The 25,563-nt window shown below is 43.2% G+C and overlaps 1 protein-coding gene across 1 annotated transcript in view; it reads left to right on the plus strand.

The window, feature by feature from the left end:
• Window positions 1-25,563, plus strand: part of NECAB2 (N-terminal EF-hand calcium binding protein 2) — a 141,223-nt gene that overhangs the window by 33,475 nt on the left and 82,185 nt on the right. Inside the window, exon 3 of the mRNA XM_083515094.1 lies at window positions 13,564-13,672. Coding sequence (XP_083371220.1) covers window positions 13,564-13,672 — 109 coding nt within the window. The remainder of the gene's footprint in view (window positions 1-13,563; window positions 13,673-25,563) is intronic.

A 25,563-nucleotide genomic window follows, 5' to 3' on the forward strand; every position in this document is an offset into this window, starting at 1 on the left:
CTCCCAGGATGTTTTGGTTGCTGGCCCATTTCATACTACAGGTGTCATCGAAGGCCATAGTTTCTCAGCTCTGAATATGAACCTCAGAAATTCATGAAGCTCACTTGAAATGCAGTCTTCCTTTCCGGTGGATTTCGCCAATTAGTTTAAGAGTGTTAAATGTTATGCCTTGGATTTCAAAATGGAAAGAGTTGACTCTGAGTGTGGCATACACAACTTTCTACCAAGAAGTCTCATCAGCACAAGAAAGTATTGCGTGGGAAGAGTTCCTAAGGAGTCTTGCTTGCCTTGCAGTTTGGCTAATGGCATCAGAAGCATCCATATTAACAAACTGGATTCCACCCCAGACTAGATAACAACTCTGTTTCCCTTACAGATGTGACTGTAGATATCCCCCATGCATGCTGGTGCGAAATTTTGCGGACCGCTGTGTTTCCATGGCTATTCTGCTTGACAAAAATTGCACATTTCTGTCTTCCAGAGCATTTGTTTTTTAATGTTCAGATCTAAAGTGCTGCTATGTTTTATAGCATCTTTAATCTCTCATCTGCCAGTGAACATGGAGATAAAAGTTGCAGCAACCCACAGCTAGGCACTTCTCCAGGAATAACTGTACATCTGGTTTCCTTCCCCCCTCTAGTTTGATATTCTGATCTTTTCAGAATACACATATGTTGCCTGGGGACAGTGTGATATATTTTTCACAGATGTGCTACAACTAAAATATTGGTCCATTTAAAAAATAAAATAAAAAAGCTCTGAGCTACATCAATTTTGTAAACTTTAAATAGAACTTTATATGTATATTAGATTCTACTTATGTATATATTTTTGTACTCAATATACATGTTTGTGCAAAGCAAGTTCCCCTAATATAATGCACTTGGATATGCTATCTTCCCCAGTATATGTATTTTAGTACAGACTACTTGGCTGGAGAACTTCAATGCAAAATAAGAGAAGTGCAAAATTCACTTTGAAGGGTACTTGTGTTTTTGGTCCACATGAAATTTTGGAAAGTAGGAATTAGAACTGAATAAAATTTCTCCATCCCTAGTGGCAAAGAGCTTCTAGTTCTTCCCACTGCCAGCTCTGGTCTCACTTACTAGTGATAGACTCCCCCCACCCCCATCCCTTATTTCCAAGAGAATACAACTGTGGGATGGGAGAGAGAGCATTCCCACTGCAATTTAGGCCCTAACTATGTAATCCTAATCATGTCTACTTTGAAATGTCCTACTGAATTCATTAAGAATTATTTCTAGGCAAATGGTGTTATGTGGTGGTACGCACAGCCTAACATTAAGAGCAGTAACCAACCAGTCAAACTGATTTTTCATAAATTTTGTTTTACACCTTGTTAGAAGTAATTTGTGTGCTGGCTTCCATATAGAAAAATGTGCTATAAATGTGCTGAAATATAAGTAAATGATAACTAACAATAACATTTGGGGTAAAATATTGAACTGAGGAAAAAGCTAGTTGTGGAGGGACAGAGTTGAGCACATAGCCATAAACTGCAGCATTAAACTAGAGATGTGCCACTTCCAGAGCAATTTTGTTTTGAATTCAGTTTTCCTCTCTCAGAAGAAAAGGTTTTGATGGGACATCAATCTGAATTTTCAGATTTTGGCAGATCCATTTTCACTGCCATACCTCTAATATTAGCAATTGCTGGCTTCATGTTGAAATTCTAAATGCTTTTGTATATTCATATTTTACTCACTGCATAGTGGGTTTTGTAGTCTCGGGACTCAGCGATACAGCTGCAAATATGTTTTAAGTGTGTTTTGAGTGCATTATACAAATGGTATATGGTGCTGGCGAGCTACTGGCAAATTCCATATTTTAAACATTTGGGGTTTTTTTTATTAAAAAAAGCATTTTACAGGTGTTTTTTTTAATGTATGTGTAGATTCAGCCTCAGTACTGCAAAGAGGATTCTTGAACGTGATTTAGTATAGCAAAAATCTAGGATGTGTGCTATTTAAAGTTTCAAAAGTCAGTTCAAACAATGTTTTGTCAGTCAAAGGTCTAAAAGGCCAGAAAGATCAATATGAGTACCTTTGGAATTTTTGGGGGGTGGGGTGGGGACACAATCATCCTCCTTTAATTCAAACAGCAGCAGCTGCATTACTGTTGCCAATGTGGGCATTAAAATCACTCACTAAGATTATAGCAGAGTTTGGATAGCTGGGTTTAAATGACTGCATTGTAAATTAAGGGGAACTGGTGACCATTTAGAAGCTATAGGACTCCCGTGTCATAGACTGGCTGTTTTGTTTCTTTGAATAAAGAATTAACTTCCCTGACAACTTGTGAGTATTGCTGACTTGCTCCTGACTCCCGACTTGACAACTTGTTTTACCCAAACTCCCATCAGCCCCAGCCAGCATGGCTAACAGTCAGGGACGATGGAAGTTGTAGTCTAATAGCAAAGGTCACCCATTCCTATTCTAAGAAAATAAAGGAGAACATTTTAACTAGTTGGCTGATTGATCTATTGATACTTGGCTGCCCTATGTGGCTTTGACTATGGCTGTTTTAACACTGTTCTATTATTTTTTATGAGATTTTACTGAACCATTGTGCATTGCATCGACTCCCATTTCTTCTAGGGAAGACAATGTGGTCTAAAAATTTTAAAGAAAAAGAAAATAGTGTGAGAATACAAAATGTGTCACATGGATAAGCATAATAGAGCTGATGGTACATAATTTTGTATCATCAAAACTCCCAGTTTTGGCCCAAAGGGCATTTTACCAAGAACTGGGCAGTGGAGCAAGTTTTAAGACTTTGCCATTCTACTAGAAAATGAGAAATCCATGAGATATGGAATAACAATTGCAAAAGTGGTTTAATTGGCATGATAGCAGAAGGAAGCTTACCAGATTGTGGGGTGGGTGCAATGATCTCCTATTTGTGTGGCTTTAACACTGAAAAGGGACACTTGGCTTTGATAATCTATTTATCACGTTCAGATGAGGAACCTGGCATTTAATAGGTCATTTGGGGAAAGGGAAGAAAAGAAGGGAGTGTTTTTTGAACAGCAAAGTCCGTCTGTGAGTTCCTCATTAGTGTCTGGCTACATCATTTGTCACAGGGTAAATTGCTGCCTAATTGACACAGTTTCCTTCCATTTTGAAAGGTATTCTCTATTAAAAGCCAGGAAGAAAGACAGAGAGTCAGATATAATAACTTGAACAAAGTCCCCCGACACTAAATGCAGATTTCTGCATTTATGGATTTCTCTCTGCTTTTTATGTATTGTGAGTTTTTCATAATTTGTTTTCAGTGGTATTTATTGAGAGTGTGATAATGTCTTTGAGCAGAAATCTGGAGCCAGGGGACTTTTAATTCCAGAATTATCTACATCCTTTCCTGGTGGCCCTTATGACACCTGCTGAATCAACTTTAGCTCCTAGACCAAAGGGGAAATGGGAAGCCATGTTGCACCAGTTTAGATGATTTGTTAGTAAATAATCAATAGTATGATAAGATTTGATGATGGTGATGAGTAGCATAAATTATCTGTTCTTGCAGCATTTGGCCTCTGTGGAATTGGAGCAGTCTAGTGTTTGTTTCTTGTAAGATGTAAGCCTGGGGTTGAGAACCTGTGGCTCTCCAGTTCTTTAGGGCTGGACTCCAGCTCCCATCAGCCTCAGACAGGGGGCTGTCAGGGCTGGCAGAAGCTCTAGTCTAGCAACATCTGGAGGACCACATGATCCCCATCTCTGATACAGGCAGATCTCCGTTGACTCTGACTAGCAGTGGCTCTTAGATAGGGGTCTTTTTCCACCATCCTGCTACCTGATCCTTTCAGCTGGAGATGTTGCGTTGAACCTGAGACTTTCTGCATACGAGACACATACTTTACCACCTTGCAGGACATCTTTGGGAGAAGAAATGACTAAGGAGTAGACCCTACACAAATCTGGATTGTAGTCCCTAAGACAGTTGTATGGCACCTTGTACGCCTCCTTCCAGCAACTCCTGCAGCAAAGCTGGTGCCAAACATACTGCTCTGCTTTGGACTACATCAGCAAGGCTGAGAGTGCATACCCTCCAGTATGTCACAGAGGAAAATCAGGACACACATCTTTTGGGGTCAAGTTATATGACACACATCTTTCACTAGAAGAAGAGGAGGAGGAGGGGGGAGGAGGAGGGGGAGGAGGAGGAGGAGGAGGAGGAGGAGGAGGAGTTTGGACTTGATATCCCGCTTTATCACTACCCGAAGGAGTCTCAAGGCGGCTAACAATCTCCTTTCCCTTCCTCCCCCACAACAAACACTCTGTGAGGTGAGTGAGGCTGAGAGACTTCAGAGAAGTGTGACTGGCCCAAGGTCACCCAGCAGCTGCATGTGGAGGAGCGGAGAGGCGAACCCAGTTCACCAGATTACAAGTCCACCGCTCTTAACAACTACACCATGCTGGTCATAGACTTATAGAACTGCATAGTTGGAAGCTCTCCTGAGGATTGTCCAGCCGGCCCAGCAGTCCTCACTCTTGCCCTCAGCTGTGTTGGGCTCCAGCAGGTACCACTAAATTCCTCAGGATGCTGCTGGGCACCTGCGTCTCCTTGCACCTCTGAGAGTCCAGTGCACCCGCTGCCTCAGCATAGTGGGGGTGGGTGCACCAAGGGTGAGGCAGCAAGCAGAAAGAAGCACACAGTGGCAGCACAACTGTTGCTTGGCTGTGCTGTGCACCTTGTCCTGTCTGGGAGGTGAGTGGCCAAATGGGTACCCACAGTCCCTGAGTGGTGGTGGCGCTGTCTAGGGAGCCTCTACCTCCATCTGACATTGGAGGAAGAGAAGGCGGTCTCTGGCCCCCTCATGTAAGCAAATCTTGTAGCCCACACAGCAATATCATTTGTTTCTAGGAAAATGAAGACATTAAGTGCACTGAGTGATATTCATGTGCAATTGGAAGCACACTCCTTTGAGTCAAACGGAATTCGCTTCACATGAGCTTGCCTTTGCATTGAGATCATGATCAAAGACCCTCTGCCATCAGAGATAAGTCTCCCTCCATGCCTCCCGGCTGGTTGTGTTCCTCGCCAGCAGCTGGCTTTAAGGAGGCAGCATGCTCTCTCAGCCTCTAGGAAACCTGCCCTGCCAGGGCAAGTTGGAGATTCTGGCTCCCAGATTTTCCTACCTCATTCTAATTTACATGATGATGTCACTGAGGGAAATGAAGCTAATGCAGAGTGATTTTGTGTGCCCTCATGGATATTGCCTCATGGTAGAGTCTGATTGGTTATATTATAATGTCAATTGTTTATAGAGCAAAACTAGCCAGGCAAAGGAGAGAGAAGGAACTCCAGGTGCTTGAAGAAAGGTTTATTTAAGGCTTAGTGTGCTTAATCCTTTTAGGAGGCACTTTGGAGAGCTGTTTCAACCAAGCACATAAACCACTATAGTGAACCTTGCCAACCTGGTGCCCCCCAGATTTTTTGGACTACAAATTCCATCAGCCTCAGCTGGTGCCAGATTGGCAAAGGCTGTGCTATTGTACCTCCTGGCGCACCTGGAGTTCCTTGGTCTTGTTTTCCCTTGTCAGTGGTGCTTTCTCTTGTTTTGGGGACTTGGGGTGAGTGGTGCTGATTCAGAATACAGTGGTACCTTGGGTTACATACGCTTCAGGTTATATACGCTTCAGGTTACAGACTCTGCTAACCCAGAAATAGTGCTTCAGGTTAAGAACTTTGCTTCAGGATGAGAACAGAAATCGTGCTCTGGTGGCGAGGCAGCAGCAGGAGGCCCCATTAGCTAAAGTGGTACCTCAGAACAGTTTCAGTTTAAGAGCGGACCTCCAGAACGAATTAAGTACTTAACTCAAGGTACCACTGTATACATTTTAAAGGGGTTGGGGAAAATCTTCTCATCCCTCTCACCCGCTATTCTTCTTTTGCACCAGAAATGTTTTCCAGCAAATGTTCAGCCCACCTATAGCTAGAAAGTTTCATCAGGATTTTTGAAGAATTGCAGATGCCTGCAGCACTTGTCTTACAGGTGCGTTGTTTTGCAAGAAGCAGAGCCCTTTATTGCTTATAAAGTGCTTAAAAATAATTTTGTTCATCAATTAGGCAGCTTCATTCTTGAGTGAATAAATTGACTTTTCAAAGATATGACATTGGTTGTTAATGAAGTTCCTTTTTTGAAAAGAAACTGGATCCTGGAATGCAAAGCGTGCTATCTTAATGACTAACGTGGTTAGCGTTTCAAGAAAACGTGTTGCTCTCACCAGGGGTTCTGTTCTCTAAAGCGAATAACCTTCAGTGAGGCATCACATGTGCAGGGTAGAATTCCAACTTTTCGTCATTGCTTTAAAATTGCTTCTAAACTCATATTCTATTAAAAAGTTTTGTTAAGTCCCTAGAAACATATGTGAGAGTTTTACTCATTTCCTTTTCTTTTTCACACCTTAGAATTCTAACAGGCGTCTTCATTGTCTTTAATTCAAGCTGTGTTTCTTATCTGGTATTAAGGTGAATCTCCCTTTGATCTCTGAAAGGAAGAATCTTCATTCTGGAGGATAAGGGAGACATGACCTCTGTCAGATCAATTTCACCCAAGTTTTATTTGGTCCAAATGGTAGCAGTTGTTGTGGGCTGTATTCTTCACCTCCCTCCCTGTGTATGGGGTGCCCCATCAGCTCCCAGCATCTGTTTTCTTTTCACAGCACATGAACTATAGAATTCACTCCTGCAGGAGACAGCCATGGTCATATTCATGGAGGCTAGGGCTATCCGTGGCTACTAACCATGGTGTGGCCATGTTCTCCCTCCACTGTCAGAGGCAGTATGCCTCTGAATGCCAGCTGTCAGAAATTACAAGTGTGCAGAGTGCAGTGGTGCTCAGGTCCTGCTTGCTAATTTCCCACAGGCACATCTGGTTGGCCACTGTGAAAATAGGATGCTAGGCTAGAAGGGCCTTTGGACTAATCCAGCATGGCTTCTCTTATGTTCTCAGGGAGCTGCCCTACCTGTTACATTTTCATCATGATAACCCAGCTGTGTCTGCTCAAAACATTGAGGATTGGTGTCATACTGGAATCTGCTGAGGGGTGTGTGTGTGTGTGTGTGTGTGTGTGTGTGTGCGTGTTTAGCTCTAGCACATACTTTTCAGTCACTATCCTTTTTGATAGTCTGTTGTTCTGGCACAGGCTCAGCCCATTGCTCCAGTTTAATAATTACAGCAAGCAGATAAAAGGCATGCATATATCTTCACACATACACACACACACAGTAAAGATTGTGTGGAAGAAAAGTGTGCATTCAGCAAAAATGAAGGAGCACCAGCATTAAAAATTCACGAGGCTTCTTTGAAATGGTGTCTCTGGGTGATGTGGTTTAATATGCTCTTACAGCGCACTATACATTAGCCTTCACCAACCTGGTACCCTTAAGATGTTTGGGGCTACAAGTCCCATCAACCCCAGTTGTGATGCTTGGGGCTGATGCAAGTTGTAGTCCAAAGAGGGCACCAAGTTCATGAATTCTGACACACAGAGATTGAATTATAATGTGTGTGTTGTGGAGGGTGAGAGAGGGAGAGATAGGAAAGGTGTCTGTGTGCCCACCTGCATAATTCTCTTGCTCTCTACAAATTTTGAAGCCTTCTGATGTCTTCATGAGTGTCTGTCTGCATCCAAAGGTAGGGGGGATAAGAAAAACCATCTTTCATCTTGACCCAAATTATCTGTAGAAGTAGGACTCCCAACCAAACGCTTAAGTGTGGTGCAGTTCCTTACTGCCGGTGGCCTGGTTTCCAGGAGAGAGGGGTGCTCCCATTCAAAGATCTGTGCTATCAAAGATGACATTTGCACAAACAGTAGAAAAGCTGGCGAAACAATCCTGTTTCAGATGGCAAGTGGCTGTAGGGATTGTGGGGCAGAGAGAGATGCCTAGTTGAATGCTCCACCATGAAAAGATTCCCTGCACATAAAAGGCTCAGACCTTTGAGGAGATGAGTAATTCTTTTGCCCAACATGGAATTTTGCACATACTGTGAGTGTTATATGGAGTACGGCTGGCTTTAGGGTTGAGGGGGCCTCTCAGAGAGTGCTGCCCCATGGGACCCCTCTTACAGTGGTGGGCCCCCTAAGATTCCTGTGGGAGCACTAGGGGAGATTTCCTTCAGTGACGGATAATGGCGGGCTGCTTGTGGCCACAATTTGTTTCAGACAATGGCCTGAAAGCCAGGTCATTTTAGAGGTAACTAACCTGCAGATTTGAAGGGCTGTAACTCTGTGATAGAACAACCACTTTGCATGGTGAAGGTCCCAGGTTTATTCCCCAGCATCTCCAGGTAGGGCTGGAAAATACCTGAAACCCTTGAGAGCCACCGACAGTTAGTGTAGACAATAACTGAGCTAGATGTGCTTGTAGTTTGATAAAGCAGCTTCCTATGTCTTTCAGGTGGTAGCCATTCCTCCACCCCACCTTGTTGGCAAACCCTACCTAGAGTTAGACCTGTTCAAATTAAGACACCCAAGTTAGGCTTGTGCCTTAATTTCAGTGGCTGTACTCTGAGTAGGACTAACATGAGCTGCAACCCACAGAGCCGTCCACTGAATTCAGTGCTGCAGCAGTGGCTGTTTCTGAGAAGGAGAAGTGGTTTTGAAAAGCACTAACAAGACCTAAAGATAATTTGCTGATGATGATGTTTCCAATCTAGGGAATTCATGTTACAAGTGTCACAGATAGCACTTTGCAGCTACTTCTAATAATTGGGCAAGTGTACATCCAATGACAATTAACGTAGCTGACTTCCAACACAGTTTCCCCCCCTGTGAATAACTCTATAAAAGTTTTCCCCCTGTGAATAACTCTGTAAAAGTTTAATTGGACTGCTCACTTCATTCAAGAATTGGGAGTGGGAACACACTCCATGGCAGAGAATTCTAATTTCCTGTTGAAGTGCTTAGTTAAGCTTTGTCGTAAGCAAGATCTTGAAGTCTACTGGAGAGAGATCACGGGGAGCTTTGTGTGTGTTTAGTGTTGAGCAGAGAAAGATAATCACTTTATAGAGATGAACTTGTTCGTGCCTCAAAGTTTCCTGATCTTTTCTCACCCAAGACACAAGAGCACTGGCAGAGGAAGAGGAGTGTAGGGCAAGAGCATCACCCCCGGCAGTGCAATCCTGGTGGGGAGCCATCGCGGCTGCCCCCCCCCTGCGCTGGGTGCCATGCCCCCACAGGCGGCACACCATGCCCCCAGGACGCACACCAGCCCCACCCCGCCTGCTCTTCACCCCCCCCCCAGTGCCAGAGCATGAAGCTCTGCTACTGCACAAGAGGCACTTTAGTGGCTGAGTGCAAGGGCCAAATAAGTGTGCTGTGTCAGCTCAGGCATCACCCTCTGTTGCTTGGATTAGGCTCAGCAATCAGTGTTGTTTTCCAAAATATCAGGAAATCACTTGGTGTGTCTCTCCCCCCCCCCCCAAGTTCAGCTGTGAAATTTTTGCTTCTTTTAGGGAGATGACACTCACTTCATCATGCAGCAGAACACTGCAATATGGATGTTTGTACCAGGTATATCATGAACCAGGTAGTTGCAAACTTCTCAGTGAGCATCACTCTCAATGAGGGCTGTGGACAGCCTCCCCCCCCTAATCCAGGCTTGCCTGTGGACCACCCACTCTGAATTTGGCCCTGAATCAATTTTTGAGGAAGCCTAATGCTTAGGCTTAGTCATGCTGGCCACATGACCCGGAAGCTGTCTGTGGACAAACGCCGGCTCCCTTGAACTATAGAGCGAGATGAGCGCCGCAACCCCAGACTCGTCCATGACTGGACCTAATGGTCAGGGGTACCTTTACCTTTAATGCTTCATTGGGGTTTTTTAAGATTCTGATTAAACACGTGGTTGGGAGGGGGAAGGAGACATTGCATATCAATCTCCCCCTCCTGACTGAGAGAAGAGAGAAGTCAATCAAGGGGGGGGGTGTTTCTAGTTCTGCCTCAGTCCTAGTTAGGCTAGCCTATGTTCAGGGACGATGAGAGTGAGAGTCCGGCAACATTCAGAGGGTACCTTGTTGGCTACCCCTGCTACACACCATCCAAGCAGGTTGACACTTCTCATTTTAAAGTGCATTTTGATCCTTAAATCAGTGTATGACTAATAGGATTCAGCCATCAGGTCTTAGCACATCTGAGCACCCTTGGACATCAAATTATATCTTGAGCAGAATTACCTGCCTTATCCTACCCATAGCCCAGCCATGTGGCTCTACTTCCAGCGTACATTTCTGTGCCCTTCCTGATAAGGCTGCTAGCATACAAAGACTTCCATATTCAGCATCACTTATCTTTACTTGTACTGGCTGGGTAAGCAGGGTATTACATCTGTTCAGCCAGTCGTTTGGGGAGGGGAAAGGATTTTTTTTAAGTCTCTTAATCGCAGTTTCCAAGTCTCTATGATATTGGCTGGTCTTATCTTCCCAAACTGCACGGGTCTTAGTCCTGGTTCTCTATTGTGTCAATACCTGGCTTAATGCTGTGATGTGTGCACGTTTTTAAAAATCTATTATAGATATATAGCTTGAACGAACAGGTTTTAAATGAGGTTTATGCAATGTCAGTCTTAGCATGCAGTACAAACTTCGTTGTCGGCTGTGAAGGATGCTTTGTGATAAGATTTAACCTTCTGGGTAAAACTTTTAAGGACTTGAGATCAGCTTAGGTAGTTATTGTTGTTAGTTAATATTGGGCTGGTCTTAGTTTGGAGACAATGTTCTCAGTGATGGTTGCTTTTTTTTCTTGTAGGGGAGGCTAGCCTCACTTTTCTTATTTGGTGCCTTAGAGACAGGTTCACACTTGCCCAAATGTCCAGGGACTTCATAGCTACAGTGGAAGTTCAAGAAGAGAGAGAGAAGAATGTGGTCATCTCACATTCTCGCACACACAGCCTCAAATGCACCCACATTCCGGGGACACACACACGGTGATTTATGAAGATTAGTTGAGGAGAGGACATTATCACCCTCTGTCTGCTCATCAAATGATCAGTCTGAGGAGACACCCTGCAATCCTGTCAAGTCATTTTGGCTGACTGTGTTAAAGGCAGCATTCAGGTGGAACATGGAAATTTGGTTAGGTGGCTGGGCAGGGAAAACCTGGCTCAGGAACAAACTGGCTGAGCCTCAGGCGCTGGCTGCTTAAATGGGCGAGGGGTGGATCCAAGGGAAGCCCACCGTTGGCTCCATTGGCCCCACCCCCCAGCACAGCCCAAGCCACAGCCTGTATCCCTATTTGCCAAATCAGGGTGCAGGCCAGGATCTGGTTCCTGATAGGCGGAAAGGGCTTATGCCCCCTCCGCCAGTCAGGAAGGGCACAGCCAGTTTGAATTCCCTCATTGGGGCCCCAGTGAAGCCTCCTCCATCCTGCAATGCCACCACGCGAAAGAAAGGATGAGCGGGCTTAGGTCTCTGAAGGAACTGTTTATATGTTTATTAAATGTTTTTCTGCAAAGTCAGTAACATGTATGAAACAAGGTAACATTTTCTGAGTGAAAAACATGCCTTTGATCTGATTAAATAGATGATGTTTCTCATACACTGACATGAATAAATATTTCTAGGCAATCTATGAATCTTTGGTGATCACTCGTAGTTGAGTAAGATGGTCTTCCATAAACAGTTTTAACAATGAGTCCATAATTCAGGGGATCCCCAAACTTTTTCCAAAGAGGGCCGGATTTGATGAAGCGAACATGTGTGAGGGCCGACCAAAGTTGAGCTTTTTTTAGGATTTTACCCCAGGACATATACTGCCATGTGGGGCAGATTAAATCGACTGGTGGGCCCCCAAAACAGACTTTGGACATGCCTGCTGTAAGTGACTGCGGAGGCAATTCTGGATCCACACGTCCTTCCACAGTGAGGACATTGGATTCCGGGCAGGAGTTGATCACAGTCTGGATTTGCCAAGCGTGCCTTCCTCCTAGCACGTTCCTCCCTTTCGTCCTGAATTCGAGTGTCTTCAAAGCCCATGACACCTTTGGTAAAGGCTGTTCTTCAACTGTTTCCCAGCCAGTGTTTCCCAGTTGTTGGTGTTTATACTACATTTTTTAAAAATTTGCCTTAAGACAGTCTTTAAATCTCTTTTGTTGACCACCAGCATTACACTTTCCATTTTTAAGTTCAGAATAGAGTAGTTGCTTTGGAAGACAATCATCAGGCATCCGCACAATATGACCAGTCCAATGAAGCTGATGTTGAAGAATCATTGCTTCAACACTAGAACTGACACACACACACACGCACGCACACACACACACACACACACGCCTGCCTTCGCAATGCACTTTTAAAAACACAGGCATTGGTTGGATCAGTTCTATTTCTTTCGAATTATCTTGAACTGATGCAGATGGGAAACAGCTTTTAGGGTTTTCTCCATCCATTTCCTGACTTGCTTTTAAATGATCAGTGTTAAGTGTTGGTGATATTTCTGTACTGATGTTTTCAGAATAGCAATTGATGATGTTTTCTTTAAAAACTAAAGGACCCATTACTTGCATGGGAGGGAGGGAGGGAATCTTTAATGCATTGATAAAGAAATGCATGTTGAATGGATTGGGACTGTGGTGAGGTAGAAGAGAGTTTAATGCTTTGTTTTCATGCTCAATGAAAATCCAATCTTACCTGCACAAAACTACCATTTCCCTGTGTCATATATGTAGCAGCAGCCATTGTTTGCTTCTGACATCGTCTAACGACTGTCCCTGTTTTCCATAAGGTAAAGAGGGTAAAGGTAAAGGATCTTTTATTGATTTGTTATTTTAGGTTGTATTTTTGCTTTAATGGATGTCATTTTTATAGTGTACACTGCTTAGAGATTTTTAAAATATTAAGCAGTTTAGAAATACTTTTAAATTAGATCAAATTACATGTGATGTCCAGTTATCTGTAGAAGCTCATTGCTCAGTCTTATGATGACTCGTAGCTGAATGTGTGAATTATTGCAATTGGCAAGCATTTCATTTTGCTTTAGAAGATGTTGAGTGGACTGTTGAGTGCTATAATGGGTGTCCTAGACATGCATTATCCATGCTGAGTTTTACAGGGGCCCACAAATTAGGAAAATCACACCCTTAATTTAGTGTTTCATCCAGATGGGATTCAGGAGTGGTCTGGAGGGTGGAGGAGATGATGATCACTCAGTTGTCATGGATAGATCATTAGATCAGGAGGCAGTGATGGCTACCAGCTTGAATGACTTTAAAAGACAATGAGATAACTTAATGTCAATGGCTACTAGCAGCAATGGAGGCTATGCTCCATGGACTGTGGAGGCAATGCTCTGCCTCCATGGACAGAGGCAATATCCTTCTGAATACCAGTTGCTGGAAACCACAGGAAGGGAGGGAGCTCTTGTGCTTGGGTCCTACTTGCAGGTTAGCACCTGGGTTGCCACTCTTGGAACAGGATACTTTACCGGTTAGGTCATTGGCCTGATCCAGTAGGCTCCTTCTTATGGTCTTATTGGATGTGTTTCCCTCCTTAGGATGTGTGTGTGTGTGTTTAACTTGCTTGTGATACCTTCTGTTTGCTTGCAGATGATGGGAAATTGTCCTTGGAGGAATTCCAGGCTTTCTTCTCCGATGGAACTCTTAACGAGGAAGAACTTGAAAAGCTTTTCCATACCATTGATTCAGACAACACCAAGTAAGTCTTTCTTTCACACACACAGACAATTCTTTAAGCCCTCTTAAGGATTCCTTTTGTTCACACTGGTTTTCTTCATGGGCTAATTGGCCATGTGAACGATAGGAGAACAACTACCGTACCTGAAATTCTGTGTGCAAAGTTAGTGGATTGAGAAATCACTATTCTTAGTCTTCGTCTTTGGCGGTCACTGGTAGCTGAGTAAGATTGTCTTTCATGAACATGGTCTTAACAGTGAGTCCGTAAGTGACTGTGGAAGCCAATTCACCAACCACTGGGCTGAAGGGAGCTATAATCCAAACATCTGGAGGCACCCGGTTGACAGAGGCACACAACGGCAAGAACATCTTGCTGGACTCCCAATGTGTGTTATGGTATGTAGCATCCAACATGTGTGTGTGTGTATATATATATATATATATATATATATATATATATATATATACACACACACACACACACACACACACACACACACACATTTCATGGAAATAAAACTCCATATCAAAGGAAGTTGGCAGTTGTTAGAAGATTGTATTGTTTCCTGAGCCCCTGTTTCCCAAGCAGTAGGAGAAGGGGATGACAGAGGATGAGATGGTTGGACAGTGTTCTCGAAGCTGCCAACACGAGTTTGACCAAACTGTGGGAGGCAGTAGAAGACAGGAGTGCCCGGCGTGCTCTGGTCAATGGGGCACAAAGAGTTGGACACAACTAAATGACTAAACAACAACAACATTGGATGTCACAGGCTCAGGCTGAGACAGTACTGAAGACTTTAGTGCAGTGTCCTGGAAATGGATGCTTTTGCAATATCTTTCTTTTACAATTATACAGGTAGAGCAGATGGAAAGTATGCAGACGTATGGATGGGCAGTGATAGTTTTACAGCTGCACCAGTCCCCCCCCCAAAAAAAGCAATAAATATTTGTTGCTGCTTCCTGATTGTGCTGTAATAGTAACTTTTTGATGTGTACACCAAAATAAGAAGCTGAAGGAGTCCTGACATCTCTTTAGCATGCAGTTCTCCCACACATTTGCCTTTTCTTTTATAAAAGCTTTTGTCAGAAGCAAGAGAGATTTCTGTTGTTCTGATCAGTAATGTCAGCTGCAGGAATACTTGCTGAAGTTCTGTTTTATTGGAAAAGCCAATTATTCCTGCCTGGGTACGGAGTTGCTGTGTCGGCGTTCAAAGCACCCCTCCATTTTTGCAATGTGGGAGTTTGCACTGGGTACATATTGTTTTGTGAAAGTAATATGGTGTTACGGTAAATTCTCTTGTGTTGTTAACAAAAACGGCTTTCATGGCTGGGTTATTGTTTTTAACTGCTTTAAAAATGAAAATTCTGCATCTTCCCTACAAGCAGACACACACCTTTACTTGCTACGAGTAAATGTCATGGTGGTATGCGTGATTCTGCCCTAGATAAACAAAACCTATTCTGCCTTGAATATCAATAAAGGCTGCTGGATTTTATATTCCTCTGGAGTTCAACTGCTTGGAGGAGGATGTGAAAAAGAGCCAAAGGGAATCTTATGCTAGTGGAGTGCCTGAATTTTAAGAACTGGGTTGAATCTAGTGAAAGAAGAACAGGGGAAGGGGTAATGCCAAGGGACATGGCACAAGAACCAAAGGATAACTAGGGGGCATTTGTTTTTGTTATTTCGACTCTATTTCTATACGAGTGCTGAGCTGAAGAACCTTGTCTATATTTCATTTAATTTCATTTTTTTCATTTACATCCCACCCTGTTCTTCAAGGAGCTGAAGGTGGTATACATGCTTCTCCACTCCCCTCCTGACTGGTCACCCAGTCAAAAATTTGTGAGTGGGGATGTGAATCATGGTGCCCCAGGTCCTAGTCTCACGCTCTAACCACTACATATATGAAGCTTTCAGATACATGTCATTGTTGTTGTTGGCATCTTACTAAGTTCCTTCTGTCAAAAGCAAAGAGGCATTGAATCACCTTGCAAACCAGGGTACGTAAATTTCCCCGGGCAGAGTAGTGTATTTAGCCAGACCCACTGAGACCTGAAGAGAAATCCCATACCGTTTGGGGTAAACAAAGCTGCTAGTCCTTGGGAATTTGCTCTGCTCAGTGGAGCAAAGCTTTGGAGATGGGACAGGCAAGTTCAATAAAACAAAGACAGGAAGAACAATGGCATTAGAGAATCCTAAAAAGAGAAATGTATGTATGTGTGTCTATATGAAGATAGATGATAAATGATGATGATAGATGATAGATAGATAGATAGATGATAGATAGATAGATAGATAGATAGATAGATATAGATATAGATATAGATATAGATATAGATATAGATATAGATATAGATATAGATATAGATATAGATATAGATATAGATATAGATATAGATATAGATATAGATATAGATATATAGATATAGATGATAGGTTGATATATATAGTACATCACCCCAAGTAAATAACTATGTCATTTGTTCTTAAGGAATGCCTAAAATTTTAGTAATATGTCAGAAGGTTGTGATGAATAGATAGCTGACTGAATTCTCTGAACTAGCAGCCTCATAGGATTTAACAGTTTCAAGTGCTGCCGTGCATGCAGGCTACAATCTGTCTTTTGAACTTGCAATTCTATCATTGGGACTCCTTAAAAACAAAAACACAAAACTGTGAACCCTCAGTTCAAAGCATAGTTGGTGCCTTCTACCTCAAAGTTAGCGCTCAGTTAGGGAAACTAGAAAAATGGTACAATGGTGATTGCCTTTTGATATTGCACCTCTACCAGAGTAGCCCAGCAAAGCTTCAGGGTCTTCTCCTTTTCCAGTTGTCAGCTTTTCCAGATTTGACGGTGAAGAAAAATCCTTGTCCACACAGTTCAGTATAAAGTGTTTTATTGCCTCAAGGCACAAGATAATTAAAACACATGATATACATAAAGTTAAGAGATGCTGCTGCATCATAAAGTATACTACAAAATATAGTAACTTGGTCTTAGAGTTTAAACTGAAGAGATCCAAATATACAGATCCAAGTTTGGAGGGAAAACCACCACCACAACAGTTCACCCAAATTGCTGAGTAAGAGCTGGAGACAATCCCTAGGTCACCTACCCACTCTTGTGGAATAAATATGGGAAGCACTATCAAAAGCTGTAAGTGACACTTTGAAAGCAACCAGTGGCCCTGACAAAATTGCTCCTTGACAAACTAACAAGATCAGTCATTAGAAAAAAACATGATATTTCCTCAATGATCAGCTTCATCTATCTGAGGCTGTTTCAAAAATGACTTTTCTGCCCCACTGGGACTTGCAAAATTAGCATCTTTCTACTTTGTTGCTCTTAGGAGTTGCTTTTTTTCTTTTTTCTTTTTACACACATGCACACACCACCCTGGGTGTAACACCAAAGTATGTTGAAAGGGCATTTTTTTCATCAGATCTGCTTCAAGCATAGCCTTGCTTTGTTAGACTTCACTCGCCAATGCCCAGGAGACAGTGCGCTCTAAACACATCAGGTAACAGTTAGAATTCCTAGCTAGCAAATCCAAGACTATATTGTGTTAGGGTTCCCCAAACCACCTAGCACAGAAGTGGAAAAAATGGTAACCTACCAAGCGAATGAAGACAACCTGCCTGTCATATGCATAAGCACCCTCACTGGCTGAGGTGTGGCTGCAATGCTAGGTTCCCAGCAGGTGGCTCACTGTTTCTTACTGGGAGAGAGTGGGAGGCGGCAGGGAAGGGTGCGTGGTGCAAATGCAGCAGTTGAGCAAACCTGGTGCTAGTGTGTTCACACCTTGCTGAACTCCCCACCACCCTGCCTCTCCCCCTCTCTCATACTTGATGCATCCTGAAAAAATACATGAACTGAAACACAGCTAGCCGTTTTTATAACCCATAAAAATAGATTTATTTTCAAAATATGAGGGAGGGGAGAATCAAGGGTAGAGATCCCTTTTCCCTTATTTATTTCTTCACTTTGTTCTACATTTCCCCACATTGTTGCCTGTAGCAACATCCTCCAGCGTATCATCATCCGGTATATTTATCATTCTGATATCTCTGCTGCCTTGATTCATCCATAGCTATCGTCAACCTAAAAATAAAGCTGTTCAAGGAACACTTTCAGCGTCTCAGGTTCTGTGGAACATGCTCCCCCCTGCAGAAAAACGGAGAGGAAAGAAATTGCTACTCAGCATCCTAAATGAAACCTGCTGATGTACACTAGTCAGGCACACATTCCCTGGACAAATGAAGCTCCAAGCTATTAAGCGATCTAATTTGTAGGAAGCCATCTGAGATGTTTCAGAATCGCATGTTAGCCAGAGGTGAACCCAGATAATATTGACAATCCCCCTTTTTTTCCAAATGCAGAGCGGGTGAAACAAAATTGGAAGTGACTTGAAATAGAGACATCAGTTTAAAGAAAATTGGGGCAGCTGTGTTGCCTGCCTTGCGCTAGCATTTTTTATTTTTTTGGTCTACATAAAAAAATAATGAGAATGTGTGTGCAGCTACAGAAATGAAATATAAATTCTGAATCAGAGAAGCCCTAGTTCTTCTAAGAGGCCAGGTATTCATTTACAGGGCCCTTAACAACTTGAGTCCATGATAGCTTGAGGACTGCATGATATCTTATAACTCTGCCCTATCAATGTGGTCCACAGGAGACTCACTCTTAGTGGTCCTCCATGATTCAGACACATGGCTTGTATCAAACCGCAGCTGTGTGTTCAGTTTTGTAGGTCACACACACACACACACACACACACACACACAATTGCGCTTCCAGTGCATGGTGAAGACTTTTTTAAAAATGTCAACAGGCATTTAAAGAGAGGTGTGCCCCCCGCCACAAATTTATAGTTGCTTTTAATTGTTTGAATGCTATATTCCTTTTGTATCCCAACTGTACACTGTTTAGAAACTATTAAGCAGTGTGTAAAGCATTTAAAATTAGCACATTAGACTGAGACCTGCCGCTAGGGACCAAGGGCCAAATCCTTTGAGAGCCCCATACTCCTCTGGCCGCCAATTACCATATTTTTCTCCCCATAGGACGCACCGCCGTATAGGACGCACCTAGTTTTTTTGGGGGGGGAATAAAGAAAAAAAATATTTCCCCCCCGGGCACGGGGCTGGCGCGGGGGAAGCCCAAGCTTCCCCCGACCCCAGCCCCCAGAACAGCCTGCTATCCACAAGCCTAGGGAGGCTCGCCGGTCTCCCCAGGCTTGCGGACAGCTGTGCGAAGCCCGGGCGCGCTCTTCAGCGCGCCCGAGGCTTAGAAATGCAGGCAGCTCTGCACAACCCTCCGGAGCCCGGCGCAGCTTGGCACTGGGCTCCCAAAGGTCGCGCAGAGCTGCAAGGACCCCGGGAGGGCAGGCAGCTCTGCGCGACCTTCCGGAGGCCGGTGCGGCTTGGTGCCGGCTCCGGAGGGTCGCGCAGAGCTTCCTGAAGCCTGGAGAGCGAGAGCCTCTCGCTCTCCAGGCTTCAGTGAAAGCCTGTATTCGCCCCATATGACGCACCCACATTTCCCCTTCATTTTTGGAGGGGGAAAAGTGCGTCCTATAGGGCAAAAAATACGGTAATAGGTGAGGCATGATGGCTGTAACAAAGAGATTTTCTGGCAGACAGCTTGGAGAATGAGCTCAGCAGCCACCATCATATTCATTCAAGCATGGACGGGGGTTGCCTAGCCCCCAAGTTCCATTAACTGGTAACTTCAAGACTCCATTACTGCAACATGCCATGGGGCTGCCCAGGGATGGGGAAGAAATCTGATTCTGTTCCTCTTTAAAGCTGAAACTACCGAATTTGCACTTCTGAAGCAATCCACAACTGAAACACAGCCTTCCTTTCACATTCATTCTTCTCAGAAATTTGCAGTGCAGTTCTCCAGCCAAGGAAATACATTAGGGAAAATAAAATGCAAAGGTGCATTGTACCATTTGCAAAAATGTGTATATTATGGAAACTTCCATACAGAAATGTGCTTACTAGGAGAAATTCACACTAAAATGTTGATGGATGGCTCAGTAGCTCGTCTTCTGTCCTGCAAATGATGTCTGTGCTGAAGGAGCTGCGGTGGCTGCCAATTAGCTACTGAGCAAACTTTTAAGTTGTTAACTTTTGATATATAAAGTCTTAAATAACTCAGGACCAGGTTGTCTGAGGGACCACTTTCTCCCAGGTCACAGCAGTCTGCAGGTGGGACCCTCCTGGCTATACCATGACCTATGGAGGTCCATTCTGGGGTAGGGCAGGGAGTGTTTGGGCAGTGCCTTCTTGTTGTGATACCTACCACGCTGAGTGCTCTCCCCATTGAATGAACACCTACTATGGGCATCTTCCCTTACCTGCTGAAAATTTACCTTTTTACCTAGGCTTTCTGTGACCCTTAGTATTACGAAGGCGGGTTCCTGATGTCCTTGGTCATTCTGAGGATTTTACTGATTTTATCAAAGCTTATTTTTAAGTGGGTATTGTTATGTTTTATGGTGTGAACCAGTGTTGCATTTTTTTTATGAAAATGAAAAGCAGCATAGAAATATTTTATTAAAATTACTAAAATAAAATAAAATAAAACTTATAACACTTTTATATTTTCCATCCACCATTGGTCATGGTAGCTGGGGCTGATGAGAGTTGGAGTCTTGCTACACCTGGAAGGCCCCACATTGATTACCACTGCTTTAATTATTTCAGACATTCATTCTTTATTTGATGCTGCTATGAATAAATTCTCCCCGCCCTTATTAAGCAAAGCTTGGGTCAAAGTCAATTTAACAAGTTAACTACAAATCTTTCTGATCCTCAATCCTTTAATAATCAATTTGCTTAGCTAATTATCACTTCCTGCATCTTATGCTATACTTGAAAAAAAATCGTTGAGCTAACTGTTTTTCATCAGCTAAACCAATTACTCTCATTGGGCATCAAATTAACTCGTTTCAAACTTCTGTATATCAAACAGTTGTTCTCATAGAAAAGGATAATTTATTCTTGAATGATTAATATGAAAATTACATCAGAAGTATCTACTGTAACTTGGTCTATAAGACTACAATCCTCACTTACAAGGGAGTAAGCCCCGTTGAAGATGGTGGGGCTTACTTATGAATAAACATGTATATGATTGCACTGTTCATTGCACCATTAGTTGAAAGTAGTCCCCCTTCCAATGTGGTGCCCTCCGGTTGTTTTAGACAACAATTCCCAACCAGCATTGCCCATTGGCAAGCCTGCACCTGGTGTCAGGTCAGTGTATGCTCTCCAAGGTGCTGAAAATCTGCCTCTTTGCCCTGCCACCCTGGCTGGGAGCTGACAGTGTCTACTGGATTTGGCTGGTCTTGCCTTGCTCTGCCCCTGCTCTCCAGCATGTCACTGCTGTCCTACTATTGAGTGCCCCACCCTCATTCTGCCCTCTCCTGGGAACCTAAGCTGGAAGAACATAAGGAGCTTATACTGAGTCGGATCATTGATTGGTCCATCTAGCTCAGTAATGTACACTGACTGGCAGCAGCTCTCCTGGGTTTCAGGCAGGGGTCTCTCCCATTCCTATCTAGAAATGATAACGATTGAACCTGGGACTTCCTGCATGATGCTCTACTACTAAACTAGGACATATTTAGGGAAGTTTTTAATGTTTGATGTTTTATCGTGTTTTTAATATTCTGTTGGGAGTTTCCCAGTATGACTGGGGAGGCCCGGCCAGAAGGGTGGGGTATAAGTAATATTTTATTTATTTATTTATTTCCCCTAAAACAGGACACTGGTTGCTTTAAGATTGCCTAGCCAGCCTGATAGTTAAAGGGGGACTTTAGCACAATACTTTATTCCATGACTCTACAGTAGCTGTCAAAGGAATCTTCCCATCATTATCTGTAAAATACCATCTGAAATTCTTGAAGGCCACAATGAGTTAATCCCAAGTTCTGGACTGTTTGGGTCCATTTTCTCATTTCAGAACCCTCCAAAGGCACAGTGTAGTTTGACCTTCAGCTTGATCGTAAGTGGAATTGATCTCCTGGGGAAAATATATCCTGCAAGGAGCGAGAAGCTGGCATACAAGCTGAATGCAGTTAAATATTTTTTATTGGCTTGCAAAGGAATGAACTCCTGATGCACCAAAAAGAAAATCTATACTTCCAACCTAAGCTGAGAGATGCCATTTGCCTTCATTACACTCTGGTAGATCTAAACCAGGCTGAAATTCTTCACAAAGAGCATGCTATGAAGGTCAGCTAACCTCTAATACTTCTCAGTGCTGTTCCTACGCAAACTATCTGGAAGATAAGCTTAATAAACAGTATGACTTCGAGGAATCTTGTGGCTGAGTGGCTTCTATTTCTGAGAAGCTGGCCAACTGCTTGCCCCGAATGAGGTTGTACTATCCCTGAAGGAGCTGGATCACTACCTGAGCTGCTTCTGGGTCCAACTTGGTCACTGAAGACCCAAGTGGCCTTGGTGGCCAGGAGCACCTTTTATCAGCGGCAGCCATTTGTCAATCGGGGTAGGTTGACAGCAATAGACCAGAGATTGGTAACTTCAAGAATGAATTAATGTTGTACCTCTGGTTACAGGGGCTTCAGGTTACATACGCTTCAGGTTACAGACTCCACTAACCCAGAAATAGTACCTCGGGTTAAGAACTTTGCTTCAGGATGAGAACAGAAATCGTGCTCTGGCGGCGCAGCAGCAGTGGGAGGCCCCATTAGCTAAAGTGGTGCTTCAGGTTAAGAGTGGTTTCAGGTTAAGAACGGACCTCCAGAACGAATTAAGTTCTTAACCCGAGGTACCACTGTACTGCAGTGCATACAATGTGAGACTTTCCCTGCATTTGATCCAGAAACTGCAGTTAGTGCAGAATGCTGCAGTGCAAGTGCTGACAGGAGTGAGATCTTGTCAGCATATTGCACCCCTGCTCAGAGATCTGTCCTGGCTGCCAATTTGTTATTCAAGGTGGTACTACTACCTTGGTTCTCAAACTTAATCTGTTCCAGGAGTCTGTTTGACTCCCAAAATGGTTCAAAAACCAAGGCACAGCTTCCGATTGGCTGCTGGAGCTTCCTGCACTCAAGCGGAAGCCGCGTCGGACATTCAGCTTCTGAAAAACATACGCAAACCAGAACACTTACTTCCGGGTTTGCGGTATTCAGGAGCTGATTTGTTCAGGAGCCAAGCCGTTCAAGAAACAAGGTACCACTGTGCTATATAAAGCCTTCAGCAGCTTGGGACAACTTTACTAGCCCATATGTGCCCATTCAACTGCTTCAGTTGACGTGGCAACTGAAGTGGTACTTTACAACTGCCACCTAATAATAACGCTTCTGTACCTGCGCAGAATTGATTGTGGTGCTCATTGTGGTGGAGGTACCAACTCTTAGGAACTCTCTTGTGTATTGATATTAGGCAGGTATCTCCACTGCATTATTTTCCACACCTGCTAAAAGCTATTTTTTGTTTCAGCAAGCTTACTCAGGACTGCTATTTTGGCATGTCATTTTGTAAGGTATAATTGTTTTTTAAATAGCTTATTTTATTGGCATTTAAACTTTATGTTCATTTGTTTTGGGTGTTTGTTTTTACTGGTATTTTTAATAAATCTTTTAGTTTACCTTTGTAGACTGCTTAGAAGGCTTTCAGTCAAGGAAGGGGGATATAAATTTTGTTTTACAAAATTTTGAGTCCTCAGATATGCCTTGGCCAGGTGTGTGGCACCTTTTATAGACCCTTCCAGTGCTTGGTTTGGCCAGTAGGTGGCGCAACAAATGTAAATGTTACCTTTGTGTGGTAGACTAGCTTTTACACATGCTAGCATGCATCCTTCATCCAGCAAGCATTATTAGGGCACATTCCAGCCGGGCAAAAACATTCAAGGGTGTGTGTGCAAAAGGGAAACTAGTGAGGGGTGAGGCCAGGCTAAGGAGCAGCTTGGTGGGAGTCCTGAGACCCAGAAAAAGAAAGGTCTGGAGATCTAAGTTTGGCCCTGGGATCTGAGTTTTGCTACTCCCCACCCACCCCAGGTCAACACTTCCCTCCCTCCCACCAGTCATGTATATTTAATAATGTGAAACGTTTTGTGCATTTCAAATGAAGAAAATGCAATTACTCTTGGTTTTGAATGATAGGGTTTGGGCTTTGAGATGGCCCTGAGGGCACAGAAACTATTTAAGGAAACCCTCGAGCAACTATTAACTGAGATTATAAAACTTCAATTTGCATTACACTTAGGAGAAGGAAAGAAGCAGATATAATGCTGTGCTGTGTGCCAGGGACAGCCTGAGCAAACGAAAGTTGATGCAAGAGCAGATAACAGAGCGAACCTAAGCCTGTGGTGTATGATAACAGAACTGCCACTTCATAAGCCCAGCAGGTGGGAGATAGGGGAGAGGCTTGGCCCTCTCCCCCCCCCCCCGCCACCCCCATGATGAATGGGAAGAAAAATCACCCTAGTGGAGGAACAAATTGGCTTTGGGTCCTTTGCGAGAGGTCATTTGTTAGATCAAACCAGAATGACTTCCTAGAACTAAGCTCCTCTGCTAGGCTGCTTAACAGCTGTGGCTCTGTTGCTGAAAGAGCTTTCTTACAAAAAGGTAAATGATAAATTACAAACAGAGCAGACAGCAAACACACACCTGACACAGTTCTTTCATGTGACATGGTAATAGGTTACATCCCCCTCAAAGCCAAAGAGAGGAGTAGGTCCCCCAAATAAGGAAGACAAACAAACAAAAATCACAGGGGTTCCAAAAAGGGTGAAAACCGTGCCTAAAAATGATGTGTGAATATCAAAGAAAAAATTACCTATAGGTAGACAAAAGCTGTGGCTAAAGTTGTGTAAAAAAAAAAATGTTGCTACAGCTGTAACATGCAGTCACCTCCTTTTATCTTTTGGAACTACCCCTTTATATTTGCCTTTTTATATTTTGAAACAACAAAATATAAGCAACGAAAACTTTTGTGGCAGAGCACAATTGATTATGTTCTTGTAGAAGAGCTATACCAGATGAACAATATTAGCATAGTTTTGAAAAATCAACCAAGAGCCTATAAACTGCCATCTGTGAGAAATTCTTCATTTGTGTTCTCAGGAAGTACAAAACTGGATGCAATCCAGGACAATTTAAGGTGTCTAGCACAAATGTTGCAACTGTTTCACAATATTGGCTACCACTTTTGCCTACAGATACATTTATTTTACATGTAGCTTTCTCTTGCTACTCATAAACTATCTATACACAATTTTCATTGTTTTGGAGGTTGATTCATCATTACTTTTTAACATACATTTCTGACTGCGATCAAATGGTGCACACAAAAATCACAGGTAGCTGGGTTTGCCCAAAAGGGGAATCCAAACATTCTCAGCCAGGCAATAATTTATTAAGGCCAATCAAAATAGTGTACTAGCTTTCAAATTCTCCAATCAACTTCTGATGAAAAGATTGGAGCAACTCAAAAGCTTGCTCACTCGTCTGTTACGATTTGATTGGTCCTAATAAAGATAATGCCTTGCTGAGGAATTTGGAATACAGTGGTACCTCAGGTTACATACTCTTCAGGTTACATACTCTTCAGGTTACAGACTCCGCTAACCCAGAAATAGTACCTCAGGTTAAGAACTTTGCTTCAGGATGAGAACAGAAATCGTGCTCCGGTGGCACGGCGGCAACAGGAGGCCCCATTAGCTAAAGTGGTGCTTCAGGTTAAGAACAGTTTCAGGTTAAGAACGGACCTCCAGAACGAATTAAGTACTTAACCCGAGGTACCACTATACTTTATTTAGTGAGCTTAAGCAATGTGTATCAAGGCATAATGGGGGACATAGTTTTATTTTTCACATTTTAGTCTGCCATCTTTAATAAAAATGGTGTGTGTCATCCAAACATTGATGAAGACCACCA

Source organism: Podarcis liolepis, assembly GCF_965112155.1.
Source record: "Podarcis liolepis genome assembly, chromosome: 7".
NCBI lineage: Eukaryota > Metazoa > Chordata > Lepidosauria > Squamata > Lacertidae > Podarcis > Podarcis liolepis.